The sequence below is a fragment of the Anabrus simplex genome, chromosome 2 (genome assembly GCF_040414725.1).
Source record: "Anabrus simplex isolate iqAnaSimp1 chromosome 2, ASM4041472v1, whole genome shotgun sequence".
In the NCBI taxonomy this organism is placed as follows: domain Eukaryota; kingdom Metazoa; phylum Arthropoda; class Insecta; order Orthoptera; family Tettigoniidae; genus Anabrus; species Anabrus simplex.
The window spans coordinates 376,278,756-376,293,592 of NC_090266.1; the positions used below are offsets into that span (position 1 = coordinate 376,278,756).

Consider the following 14,837-nt stretch of genomic DNA (forward strand, 5'->3'; position numbering starts at 1 on the left):
TTACACTGTTATGTAAACACCCTCTCCAACCTGCCAAGCATGTGATAAAGATAGTTCAGTGGTTACGTAACTGTTATCATCCAGCCCAGCGACCTAGTTTTGTCCTGCTCCCCAAAACAATTTCCTTATTACATAATTTGAGTCTGCTTCTCAACTTCCTGTCACTAACATACCAGACTAACTTGCTTAGGTCAATTTCCACTGACTGTGTCATGGAATCTCTGCGGTTATAGAGTTCAACTCTCCCCACAAAAACACATGAATTCTGTTTCTACTCTGCACAAGACTTGATAAACAGTGATGTGACTGTTGACTGATTATTGGCTATCTGGTCTCTTATGAATAAAGACGTTAACTGTTCTGTATTCTCTGCTCAAAGTTATTGTTCTGTTTCTCACAAATGAAAATTTATAACTCCCAAGTTAAATGTTCTGAACTCACATGTTAACTGTTTCTTCCCAGAGTTCCTGCGTTACATCAATGCTAAATAAAATAGTCATAACTCACTCTTACAAGATAAGACTTCTCTGACCACAGAAAGACATCTCTCTAACTCCACTTAACATAAGACGTCACTCCCTGGTTCAATGTGTAAAACATAAGATATAGGACACTTGTCATCGGACATAAGACTCTCTCTCTTGCCTTGTGTTAAAGCTCTTATTAATTCGATTGGGGCACCAAGTCTCCAACCTGGTCCAATCATTTTTAAACATCGGCATGACTATCTTTCCATTGGTTTGATTTAGCGTGTCTCTTTCGTTTTCTTTGCAATTCAGTCACACTACTATGTGCGTCATTCAGAACAAGTTCCTCCCACACCTAGCTTCACGTCAGGTGCCGTGGCCATTAGAATGTCCATTATTCTTTGTGGGTTCTCCCCTCACTTTAAATATAAGTTTGTTGAGGTCGCCGTGGCTTGAACAACGGCTCCCAGTCCTTTCTCTTGTAACAGAAACATACTTGCCTAATCCTCTTTCTAGACAGCTGGCACTGTTCATATCCTTTCAATTTGGAGCATTTGCCACAGAATGAAATATAAAGTTATGAGGGCTATTATTTTAATATATTGGTAACTTATCATTTAATTTTTGCCGGGCTGAGTGGCTCAGACGGTTAAGGCGCTGGCCTTCTAACCCCAACTTGGCAGGTTCGATCCTGGCTCAGTCCGGTGGTATTTGAAGGTGCTCAAATACAACAGCCTCGTGTCGGTAGATTTACTGGCACGTAAAAGAACTCCTGCGGGACTAAATTCCGGCACCTCGGCGTCTCCGAAGACCGTAAAAGTAGTTAGTGGGACGTAAAACAAATAGCATTATTATATTATTGTTATCATTTAATTTTGTGGTATTAATCGACATGAGCACTAATTAAGGGCTCAGTACATATTTAATTAATATTGTGTTAAGCCAAATTTTTGATGATATTAATTTGTTCCCAGATTTCCTGTTTTCCCGTATTGTACCTTTTTTTTTTTTTTTTTTTTTTTGAGGTCCATCCGAAAACTGAGAATTGAGGTTCCACTGTGGATGCAAATATTTGGTCCAGTAAAGAGTAGTTTCCACTCCTACACATGCATAAACTCTGCCATGGCTGAAACAAAACTACTAACCAGAAAGCTAGCATGTCTCAACTCAGGCTAAACAATTCCTTAGCAATTGCTAGGTCTTATAGTCATAACTTTTTATTCACTCCAATCTTCAGGCAATAACTAGGCTTCTGGGGAAACCTAGAAACAATTAGCCCTAGTCAGAAGTGTCTTTAATCATTCCAAACCTAGCACTTGTTAAGAAATGATAGGTTTTATTCATATTTTCTATTGTTTTTATCTGGTCTACACTAATCAATATACAAATTTTCTCGCCCTGTAAAAGAAACATTTTGTTATGTTGAACTTTGATAAATAGTGGAAGATTTGCAGACTAACAAGGTTTTGTGCATTTACTCATACACTACATCATATGCTAGGGCCCTTCAGTTGATCTCCTTGTGGCTTGTATGAAAAGTTCTCAGAAACACACGAGTGATGTAATATGCATGAAATTCATCAAGCATGATTTGTGAATGATGGTCGTGCCTTGAAGATGCACGAGGCACTAGAAAGAACAACTCCAGGAGCTTGAGAGTGGGTCAGTGATGATCTGCGAGAGGTAGAGTGGATGGCACACCGAATATCTCATCATTTAGGCCATTTGAACGTTACCATCTGATAGTGTAGGGAGTAGGAAACACGAATGTACGTATGAATGGCAGACAGGTTCTGGATTATCTCAACAGACTTCTAGGAAGAACCTTTTGATTGTCAGAGAGGTACGAACAAATCCAATGGTTTCCTTGTCTGCTATTCATTGGTATTTTACAGCTCACTAAGGCTGTTCTTCTTTTAACAGAAGTGTTCCCAGACATGTATACATGCAGGCTAAGGCAAATCTGCTATCTCAGCCTTATTTTCATTTGCAGTGTTATCAGCGAAAAACAATGTTGAATGCAACATGCTGGTGACATATTGTCTTTGGCAATGAATCCCATTTTCAATTGGTGTGCAATCTCACAAAAAGGTGCAACAAATCAATTTGCTTTATTTCATGTCCCAAATGCACATATTGACCTATCTGTATGAAAATAGCTATATATTTTGGAAAGGTGCTGCACTTTAAAATGCTTTCACTAGTTATTACTAGGGAGCGAATTTTTATGTAATTACATTTTCTTTGCGTAAGTTTTAATGCAAGTTACAAAGTTCATTATTCCTATTGTGCATCTCCAAGTGTAAACACTTAATCTTATTCAGGGTGTCCACCCGTATGGAAAACCTGGGAAACAGGGAAATGTCAGGGAATTCGATAATTAACTGGAAAACCTGGAAATGTCAGGGAATTCAGGAAAAAATCTGGAAATTCATTCTTCTGCCAGATAAAATTGGCATACCGTATTTATCCGTGTAATACAAACACATTTTTCAGTTTTTACAACATTAATCTAGGGCATGTCTTTTATGCCAGGAATAAATTTTAATGAAAAGGTAAAATGTGATCTCAAATATGAAGTAATCAATAATATCAATAGCTATATGATTGATCGATCGAATTTTCAATGTTTTGATCTGCTTACTATTGAATATTCTGTGTTGTTGGGGAATGGTGAGCTCGTTGAATTAGACCTATATTGCGTTCTCAGTTTTTTCCAGTAATGTTTCCAGACTCCGAAACAGCTTTGAAAGTTCAACTGCACAGAACAAAAGTTGCATATACAGTCACTCATGGTTTGGCTCTCTATTTCCATAAACAAGTTCTTGAGATGGGTAGTAAGTGCACACATTTCACAGTTGGGTTTGACGAGTCACTGAATGAAGTTTCTCAGATAGGCCAAATGGATCCTGTAGTTCATTGTTTCAATCCTGATACTAATGAAGTAGGCCTATGCACTTATATTGATTCCATGTTTCTTGGTCACTCTACCTACTCAGATTTGTTAAATGGTTTTTTGCAAGCACAACAAGAACTCTATCTAAAAAAATTACAAATTTCAGTGGATGGTCCAAATGTTAATAAAAAGTTCCTTCAGGATTTTGGTAATTTATTAGATGATCTGGATGCTCCTATTTTGTTGAACATTGGATCTTGTGGCTTGCATACTGTGTACAATTCATATAAAATGGCAGTAAAAGAAACCCAGTGGAATATTGCAGAGTTTCTTCGTGCTCTTCACTTCTTGTTTTGCTACACTCCTGCAAGTCGTGCTGATTATTTACATTATTCAGCTTCAAATGTATTTCCTTCGAAATATTGTGCTATAAGATGGCTTGAAAATTTTCAAGTCATTGAACATGCTATAGATATCCTACCTAATGTTGAAAAATATGTGGAAGGAACAAACAGAGACAAGAAAATCCCAAGCTGTAACAGCTTCAAAATAGTATCAACTTCACTTAAAGATAAGGTTCTTAAGGCCAAGTTGTCATTTTTATTATCACTTCTTGGAGATTTGGAACCATTCCTAAAAGTTTGACAGATCTCCCATTTGCATCACTCCTTTATGAATCTTTCATTGATGATAAATAACATGACAAGGTTTATTAAGTCTGAGTCACTGCAGTCAGGAAATCTCCTAAAACGTATTTAGACAGTAAAGAAAATCTTCTGCCTGCCTCTAAAATTGACATAGGTTTTGCTGCTAAAGCAGCACTTCGTGGCAATCCTGGATTAAATGATAGAGATATATTAGTGTTTTGCACACATTATGTAAGAGGAATAGTAGCTTTGTGCAAATAGTTACTGGAAAGGTCACCGCTGGCATATCGTCGTCGTCATCTGCAGTTTCCAGCTGTTGGCCACATCTGCTCACCGCTAGCATATAAACTGACTAAATTAATTTCTTGTTTCGATCCAAGTGTAGCCAGGTAGCCTCTAAGCATCAGACTGCTAAGGATAGCTTTAAATGCCTTTGTTGAAAACAAATGGATCTCGGGTAATGGAGCCATTCATGTACAAAGGGAGTTCACTTCTGTTTGTGAGAATGATACTTTGAAAGAAGTGAATTCTTTGTATTCTAAAGACGAGAGGTTAGATCACTTTTGGCTTCGCACTGTTCTTCCAATAGTAAATTTGAGAACAGAAAAGTTGGCTTCATTTCTCAAAATGATACTAATATTGTTTCTTGGAAATGCTTCACTTGAATGTGGTTTTCCTGTTAATAAAGAAATTATAGTAGAGAACATGCTACAAGTATCCCTTGTAGCACAAAGAATAATATATGATTCTATCCCAAAACCTGGTGGAATTGAAAAAGTCTCCATTAATAAGAACATGCTCCATGCTGCAAGGGGTGCTCATGCTTTGTACGTTCAAAATCTAAAGGAGAAACGTGAAATATTGGAAATAGAAGATTATTTGCAAAAAATAAGAGAAAGGCCGCTTTGTTGCTGAAAGAATTAGAAGAAAAGAAGTGGAGGGTGATGGCAGAAGCTCGAGTCGTTGGTGGCTACAAAGAAGTTTCTTCGCTGAAGCAGTAATGGTAATACATTTAAAAAAAACTTAAAGTGAATTTAATTAGACTAAATTAAACTTCCAAGTTTTAATATGCACATTAATTGCTCATTTATTTTTTTGGAAGTTTTAAAAATGTGTTTTAATATTACTGACACTTCCTTTATAATTATGTTTTTTGTCATCCTGTGTCAGGGAAAAAACTGGTTCTTGTATCTGGAAAACGGGGAAATGTCAGGGAATTTTAAAATCTGGATTTGGTGGACACCCTGTTATTTCACATAAAAACACACATTTTCACATTTTTAAAAATCTGAATACATATTTTAAGAAAATCTATAATAAGCACATAAATTGGCAATATTTGTTAATCAGTAAAATTTTAAATGCTTCTGTGTTATAAAATAATGCTCATATTTTCATTTCATGATTACGGTATTGTTTTTAAGTGTGTTTAACATCATGTACATGAATGTTTGGGCTATTTAGACTCCCTCCAGAAGTTCTAAAACTTGCTAGTCACTGGCTACATCGTTACATTTAGACAGCGATTTGATTTGCTGCACAAGATGTTTCCTTGCATTATGTTATTCCAACTCGCTTTTATGAGTCAGCCCGCTCGGGTTTTGTTTATAGAATATCAGCGAAGGGCAATCACGGAGAGATGAGGTGACGTAATACCGTTACGACATGGGAGACTGGGAAGAATATTGCCCCACCATTAGGTAGTGGGATTTCATCACTCCTAAGAGTAAGGTTAGCTGTTCGGGTCCGTATATTATTCCCGTGGTCGTGTGATTTTGTATGGATTTCTAAGAAATATTTCCTTCAGTGTCCGCTGCTATTCTTTTTATAGAAACAGTGATTCACCGTAAATGCGTGTCATAACCTGCAAAATAATGATAAAAGAGAAGTCGAGTACAAGGTCGCGTCTTCAACAATACAGAGTGGGATTTAAAAGCATTTTCACTACTGATGGAAAAGTATTATTTTGCCAACCGTGTGGTAAAACTGTAAGTGCAGATCAACGTTCTCAAGTAACCCAACATTTGTCTGGAAATAAGCATACTGCAGCTGCTTCGCGTGTGCATTCGCGACAATTACTAATAGCTGAACCAGTTACTTCAAATGCAGGCTGATCTAAATATTCCCAGTATTATTTAGATGTGTGTCGAGCATTTGTTTGCGCCGACATTCCTCTTGGCAAAATAAATAATCCGGGACTGAGAAACTTCGTAATAAAGTACATTAATTTTGAGCCTCCAGAAGAATTCACATTAAGGGAAAAACTATCTCCCAAAATGTTACGAAGAAACTTTACAGAGAATTTGGGCAGTATGTGATAGCGAAAAACTGTGGGTGAACATTGACAAAACCACTGATTCAAGCGGCAGAAAAGTAGGAAATGTTGTAGTTGGTGTGTTGAAGAATGACCAAAGTGCTTGTGAACATTCTTATTAGCTAGCGTGTAAAGAAATGCTTGCTGTAAATCATGCTGTAGCTAGGTTATTCAATGAAGCCATGTTCTTACTTTGGCCAAAAGGTATAAAATACGACCATGTATTGCTTTTCCTTACTGATAGTGCAGCTTACATGAAAAAGGCAGCCGGATGACTTTATGTGAGCTTTCCGAAAATGATACACGTAACTTGCGTTGTTTATGCTCTACACAGGTTATGTGAAACTGTGCGGGCTCAGTATCCTCAACTGGATAAATTAGTGTCTAATGGCAAAAAAGTCTTCGTAAAAGCACCCTCAAGAATCACTCTGTTTAAAGAGAAAAACCTGGATCTTGCGCATCCTCTTCCGCCGGATTGTTGCTGGTGGGGTACCTGGCTTAGCGCTGTGGTATACTACGCAGACAATTTCGCAAGTTTTGTATCCGTTGTGAATTGCACTAGATAAAAATGGCGCGTCAATTGAGATTCTTCAAGAGATACTGAAAAATGATATGGCGTTTATATCTGCCAATCTAAGCTTCTTGTGTAAAACTATAGACATACTTGAAAAATCCACTAACCTGTTGTCCGAAACAGTGAAGGAGGTGTGCACTGTTGAAAATAAATTAGATTCACTCCCGGCTTTGCAGGTACAGGGACTGTTAAAGGTCAAATATCAAAATTTGTACAGGAAAAACAGGATTTCAAACAATGTGCCAAATTTCTAATGTATTAGAGGGTGCTCATGTTGGCGAAATTGATGGCGTTAGTATTGGTGACATTCCTCTCTTTAACTATGCACATCTGGCTTCCTGTGATGTGGAGGGATCGTTTTCGCAGTATAAGGCATTCTTTAGAGACAGTCGGCATGCATTTGTGATGGACAATTTGGAGATGACCTTTGTTGTTCACTGCAATTCTGAGACTAGTTCTAGCAACTAATATTCCAGTGTGTGATGGGCGAGTACAAACTGGTACCATTTTTTTTCAAAGATGGTAGGTTGTTTTTGCCACATTTAAACAAAACATTACCTTTTAAAAAATAACCATTCATAATATCTACTGCACATTTCCATACACAGACACCAATTTGCCTTAAGGAGCATGTTTGGTAGCACCATATTGTAATACAAAACGTTATACTTATTTACTTCTTGAGCGTGAGTAGTTATGTGATATTTAAAGGAAAATAATTTTAATTTATCACATATTTTAATGTTTTTCAGCACATAAATATTTTTCACATTTTTAGCACATAAGTCTGCTCCCTAGTTATAACCAAGTAAGAAATGACAAAGTACATAAAATATTACAGATGATTGTTGAATCTTTACAGGAACAGGCAGCATTTTCCCGATACAACACAGCCCTCTCATTTCTCAGGGAGAGGAAGATCACAGAAGCAAAAGAAATTTTTCAAGAATTATTGAACTCTGAATTTTTAAGTAAGGTGAGTACCTCTTTGCTGCTTGTTTTGATGTGTAGTCAGTGTCTGGCATTGAGTAGCCTGTATATTTCTTATCATTCCATTCTCTTCTTTGGCTCTAGTGGTCAATGGAAATGAAATTTCGTCGCCATAAGACCTATCTGTGTCGGTGCGACGTAAAGCCCCTAGCAAAAAAAAAAAAAAAAAAAAAAATAGGAAATGAAATTGACTTGGAAGGAATAGAAGTATCTTGTTAGTATAATGCAACAGTCTCTTAGTTTTCTTTTCTTTCATTAGTTTGTCAGAAGTACTCATAATAGAGTGCTCAAATGTTGTATGTCTATGTATTGATGGGTTTTAGTTGAAATTGTGGCTAAACTGCATGAAAGAATATCTTTGAGAATGGTAAGAAAATAGTTCCTGAATGTCCTACTTGATTGTAAAATTTTGTGTCTGCTTTTTGTGCCACAAGTGACCTCTGGAAAATCCTCTTCCTTAGTACTTTAAATTTTGATTCAGTTCCTGGTCAGTGAGGTAGTAGTGTGATTAATGCAAGAGTAATTATCTGAAGAAAAAAAAAAAGCTAGTATTAAAATACAGTCTGATCATTTACTAGCTATGGTCCATTGAGTGATTTTTGAAATTGGTTATCTATCAGGCACTAGCTCTAGTTCGTTCTGTAATCAATGGAGATTAATAGAAGCTTCAACTAGTAATGCTCCATATCATAATATTGCCTGTGTGTTTGATCTGTGTATTAGTGGCAGTTATATATTGTAGTATTTCACTCAATAGGCCTTTGCCAGACATGTAAACAAGGATCACTAATTTGAAGATAGAATCTTCACTTCACAATTGAAGAATATTAGGGAGATCCTCTGTTAATGCCATAGGAGTAATGAAACTCTGGCTAGAGGCACTTATGTACACAAAACAGCTGCAGTCCTCTATTATGGGTGATTAATATTGACACTCAAGTAATGTTAGCTCTGATCTACTTGGTCAAATGATATTGCTAGTTAAGTCTGAAGACATGATGAATGTTAAGGCTTTATGATCTGTGTAGATTGCTAAAAGCTTCTAATTCAGTAAGAGTATAAGCTTTCTCATGGTGTTTCAAAGTTTCGGTGCTAAATGAAATGAACAACTTGCTATCAGGTTTTTCCGGATCCACCTAGTATGGGGTTGCACCTATTCCAGTGGCGCTGGCATCACGTTTAATGTAGAATGACCGGTCAAAGTTAGGGTATGCCCATTTGATGCTGTCATAAAGAATTTTCTTCGTTGCCATAAATGACTGTTCAGTTTTGTCTGTGCACTACCACAGATTGTTTTCCTTCAGAAGTTGTTGTAGAGCAGAAACTGTCTCGGTGTCATTAGGACAATGATGTGAGAAGAATTGACATAGCCCTAGGAATTGCCTGACATGCTTGATCCTATTGGGTTTAGGAAAATTCAGAATACACTGAATTTTAGCAGGATTGGGCCTAATTCTGTCACCACTAAAAACATATCCTAAGATAAACTCCTCAGTCTTGAAGAATTGGGTTTTCTTGGCGTTTATCTTAAAATTCTTGGCACACAACTCTTGTAAGACTTTATGGAGGTCTTTTTGATGCTGTTCCAAGGAATTGGAGCCAATCAAAATGTCAACTTAATATCACAGTTGCCGGGCTGAGTGGCTCAGACGGTTAAGGCGCTGGCCTTCTAACCCCAACTTGGCAGGTTCGATCCTGGCTCAGTCTGGTGGTATTTGAAGGTGCTCAAATACGACAGCCCCGTGTCGGTAGATTTACTGGCACGTAAAAGAACTCCTGCGGGACTAAATTCCGGCACCTCGGCGTCTCCGAAGACCGAAAAAGTAGTTAGTGGGACGTAAAGCAAATAACATTATTTATTATAATATCGCAGTTACAGCTTTTACTTTATCAGTTAATTGATCCTCTAAGGCTCTAATCAAGAGTGCTCCTGAGTTCTAATATGTTTCCAGTGGTTACACGATACACAGTTAAGAAAAGGGGAAAAAATCAAATTATACGGCACCTTAAAACCTTAGAACACAATAAAACATCAGATGAAGTGCGCCAATACAAACATCAGGTTGGGAAACGTGACGACTATAATAAAGGAATGCGGAGCGGGTCTGGGAAACCTATCAGGGCCATTGGGATACAAAGGTTGCGGGTTTCCAGAAAAATCAATGGTGACCCCTTGATTGAAGATATTATTTTCCCAGAATAAACATTACAAGGAAATTTAGAACAGAATCCACCTATCCCAACAATCCAGTTACACTATTTCCAAGATACAAATTAGATGTAGTTTGCCAAGAGCTTTGCTTTTAGGACAAGAGGCTAACCATGGATATCTTAACATAATGCAACTTCTACAATACAATCTTGAGGTTAACAGGAAACGCAGGATACAAATACACTATTAAATGAAAGTTAAAGTGCTTTCTAAGGTATCTGAGAAATTGAGTGGCAAGTACGGCAAACTCCTATGTGAAAATACAAGCGGACATTAAATGTAAATTAAGATGGGTATGTAACCAACAGTGCTTACCCCAAGGTAGCCCATCCCGGGAGCGAGGATTCGCTGACGTGCGTCTGATCTCTGGAATTCTTGATTTATGAATTTCATTTTCTGTATTGACATTTACCAATCATCATAAAAGGAAAGAAAAATTCCACCTAATCAATACATTTATTTTCTTGTAAAGTATTACAATCTAGGACCAGTTTCGACCCTTCATAGGTCATCCTCAGCTATATCAGAATCACATTTGCATTTCTATCTTATACCTCTGAAAGACCTTCATGATATATTGTTTCATAATTTTCAGTGAAAACTTATCTTAAAAACTTACAAATTTCTAAGCGTTGTGTTAAAATTAAAAATTAAAATTACAAAACTTTGTCTATTATATACATGCCCTTTGTCAGATAAAGGGAATACAAATAAAATATTCTACAATAATATTGTAACGAGTTGGCGGGGTAGTAGGATCAATTAACACTAGACTGGTAGCTTCAATACTAAGATTTATTACGGGACCATGGGTGGAAGCGAGTGGGGCTTGCCTAGCACTTAAGTGCTGCTCATGATTGGCGTGGTTGAAGTAAGGGGGTGGGCCAAATACGGTGACAAGCTGGGCCCATAGCAAGTTGGCATGGCGGGCGCTATGACCATTACATTGTCCCCTCCTTAAGGCCAAAGGGTATGTATATAATAGACAAAGTTTTGTAATTTTAATTTTTAATTTTAACACAACGCTTAGAAATGTGTAAGTTTTTAAGTTAAGTTTTCACTGAAAATTATGAAACAATATATCATGAAGGTCTTTCAGAGGTATAAGATAGAAATGCAAATGTGATTCTGATATAGCTGAGGATGACCCATGAAGGGTCGAAACCGGTCCTAGATTGTAATACTTTACAAGAAAATAAATGTATTGATTAGGTAGAATTTTTCTTTCCTTTTATGACGATTGATCTCTGGAATGGCGAGAGAACGAAAGATCACAAAATCTCGCCTCTCTCTCTTAAAAGGGCATAGCTGGCCCCGGTGAGATTACCAAGTGACCAATCAGAGCACAGGAGCTTTCCCATCGCCACTCAGATCCACCAATCAAAACTCTTCATCAAGTCGCGATGTTTTCAAAATATTCCAGAACATTGACAGACACTAATCGCAAACTTTCTGTCTTCCAGAATTAGTAAAGACATGCTTCTAGAATCGACAGGGGCCAACGCACCCCATTCCAAAAGTCCACGTCACAAAATTTCCAGAAAGTTACAAAATACCACTTAACCACAATAATACATTTACAATCTAGTAGTACTAGGAGATAAAGGGAATATGGAATACAAATAAAATATTTGTACACCATACAGGTTAGGTAGATAAAGGGAATACAAATAAAATATTCTACAATAATATTGTAACGAGTTGGCGGGGCGGGGTAGTAGGATCAATTAACACTAGACTGGTAGCTTCAATACTAAGATTTATTAGCTACGCACTAAACTACACAAGACTACACACAACTTTTGCTCGTAACACACACTTACACACTTCGCGCGCTCTCTCCCTATGTTTCTCACTTGTTCTCACACTACACAGTTTTACACTCACACACAAGGTCCCGCGTCGCACGGCTACACGATCTCTCCTTCGCCGACAGTCCGCACTGTAGCACACTAGTCCGATAATCACGGCAGTTCACATACTTCACTACACTGGCAGTCGCTCACGACTGAACCACACCAACTTCTAACTCAGTCTAACACTCACTCCTCACTCACTCACGCTGCGCAGGCAGGTTGTTACTCTCTTATATACCTGCGCTGGCCCTTCTAGAATAGTCCGGATGCTCGATGGATCCAGGAACCTCGCGAGATGGAAGACTCCAGATTAATCGTGGAATCATTTCCGTACTCCTCTGCTACGGGACCATGGGTGGAAGCGAGTGGGGCTGGCCTAGCACTTAAGTGCTGCTCATGATTGGCGCGGTTGAAGTAAGGGGGTGGGCCAAATACGGTGATGAGCCGGGCCCATAGCAAGTTGGCATGGCGGGCGCTATGACCATTACATTGTCCCCTCCTTAAGGCTGCTCGTCCCGAGCTGCTCCACAATACGCTGCAATACGGTTTGTTCGGTTGGCCACCACCTTCCCATGAGGGATCCGCTAGGTCCGGTTGACGGTGTCCTCGTTCCCGTTGATAACGATCAGCAAGCCTTCGCGTGGCAGCCGGAACTTCGGTGGTTTTCCGTTCCTCCACACCCGCGACCGCTTTCAGGGCTTGAGCGCTTTCGTAGTACTCTGGTGTGATGCCCGGGACTGGTTTGCTCGTCCTAGATTTAGCCCTGCTGAATTTCCTTTTCTTCCGGGGTGCGGAATTTGATGTTCGTACCGGCACGTAGCTTCTTGCTGGAACAAGTGTCCTGGTCAGGTGGCATCCTCGTCCGTTGGTCATCGGTTCGTCTTCCATTGCTGTTCCGTCTCCTAGTAGGGGTCCCTCCAGCCGTGCCGTTGCAATCGCTGCCTCTGTCTCATCGTCAGAGCCTCAGCGCCACGTGGTTTATCACAGCCGTCAGCCGCCTCGAGCTTGGTGTCACCTCGGGATAACTCCTCCTAAATCACGTCTCCTGGTCGCTCGATCTCGACGTCTAATTCCCGCGGCGTTATATCGGTGCGCTGAGTCTTCTCCTGCAGCTGGATTCGGTAGGTGGCTCTCGGTTGCTGGACACCGCAGCACACGTCGAGCACTCCCACCACCTCCTCGTAGGTAGAACTTGGCTGGGGGCTGCGTTGTACTGTCATCTTCTGTACACATAGTCCGGCGATCGGATATTCGGCACTCTTCTTGGACGTCGATCCAGTCTCGTTCTCTTGGAAGTACTCCCGTCGTCCCGTGGGGTTTCCAACTTCACGATGGTGGAGCTGCCGTCGCTGCTAGCAGGATTTATTCACGTCTGCACGGCCATCGTTTCCACATGCAGGGCACTCACTTCCACCGCTGGGCCTCGAACTCCGGACTCCACAACCGTGAGCATCACTTCGGACCGCTTCTCGTCCAGTTCATTGTCGTCCCGAACTTCGTCATTGTCGACCTCAGTTTCGAAAGAGCGCACTTCGTCTCCTGCCTTTAACTGCTCACTCTTCCATTCATTTAAGTCTGTTTTGAGCTGGTCCGTGTTAGAACTCCGTTCATACCTCAGTTCACTAACGAGTTCGCCATAGCTAGATAAGATTTTATTTTCAAGTTCACTAAACTTACTTAGAAAAATCTGGAGCTGTTCGGAATTCATTTCACTTGTAGAAATTTCTGCCGACTACAAAATACGCTACCAGGTACTCTATTCTGACACCAGTTTTAATGTAAGAGGTCATCCACTAGTTTCTCACGTTTGTCCATCCCACTTCTGACGCCAGTTGTAACGTGTTGCCTGGGTAAATAAGTAAATAAATGAATGTAGAACAGTGTGATATAGATGTTGATTCCCATAGGGAACCTAAAATATTTATCCTGAATGAGTAAATTTATAATACCAATATAATGGTCCGTTATTGGACATTATTAATTTTTCCAGCTAACTCATTCTTGGTTGCCTGCGTTTCGCATTACTCATTCAGGATAAATATTTTTGATTCCCTATGGGAATCAACATCTATATCATTTGATGGCCAGGCAGGCATCAATTTTTGGAAATGATACATAGCTCTCATAGTGCATTGGCACTGCTGGTGGCTTCAAGTAGCCTATGCAGTGGCCTCCACGGTATGCACTAGCCTTGCGTCTTGGGTGGTGTGCTAAGTCCCAACTGACGAGCCTAACTGAGCACACGAGGGCGAAACGCAGGCAACCAAGAATGAGTTAGCTGGAAAATTTATAATGTCCAATAACGGACCATTATATTGGTATTGTAGAACAGTGTAGCGTGAGAACATGAGAACCGAAGAGAGAGAGAGCGCGAACCGCGTAAGTGTGTAACCGTGTACTTGTGTAAGTTGTAAGCTCGGCTATCGTGTGTGTGTGTGTGTGTGTGTGTGTGTGTAAATCTGTAATTGTAGTGCTTAGTTAATAAATCTTAGAAATAGGATGCTACCAGGTTCTGTACTCATTTATTTACTTATTTACCCAGTCAACACGTTACAGTATTATTACATCACACAGTAAACATTTTCTTGAGAGAGATTCTCCACAGGTCTCATAATGTCAAATGGGATGCGATTGAAAACGTAGGTGACATTTTCAAACAGAAACCCGCGGTCCTGTAGCAGAGGAGTATGGAAATGACTCCATGATTAATCTGGAGTGTTCCATCTCACAATGTTCCTGGATCCATCCAGCATCCGGACGATTCTAGAAGAGCCAGCGCAGGTATATAAGAGAGGAACGACCTGCCTGCAGTCAGTGAGAGTTAGACTACTGAGTTAGAAGTTGGTGTGGTTCAGTTGTGAGCGACTGCCAGTGTGGTGAA

At 39.6% G+C, this 14,837-nt stretch overlaps 1 protein-coding gene across 1 annotated transcript in view; it reads left to right on the top strand.

The window, feature by feature from the left end:
* The window catches only part of LOC136863554 (calcineurin-binding protein cabin-1), a 609,489-nt gene that overhangs the window by 24,022 nt on the left and 570,630 nt on the right, over positions 1 to 14,837 (top strand). Inside the window, exon 2 of the mRNA XM_068225987.1 lies at positions 7,761 to 7,874. Within this exon, the coding sequence (XP_068082088.1) occupies positions 7,761 to 7,874 (114 nt within the window). The remainder of the gene's footprint in view (positions 1 to 7,760; positions 7,875 to 14,837) is intronic.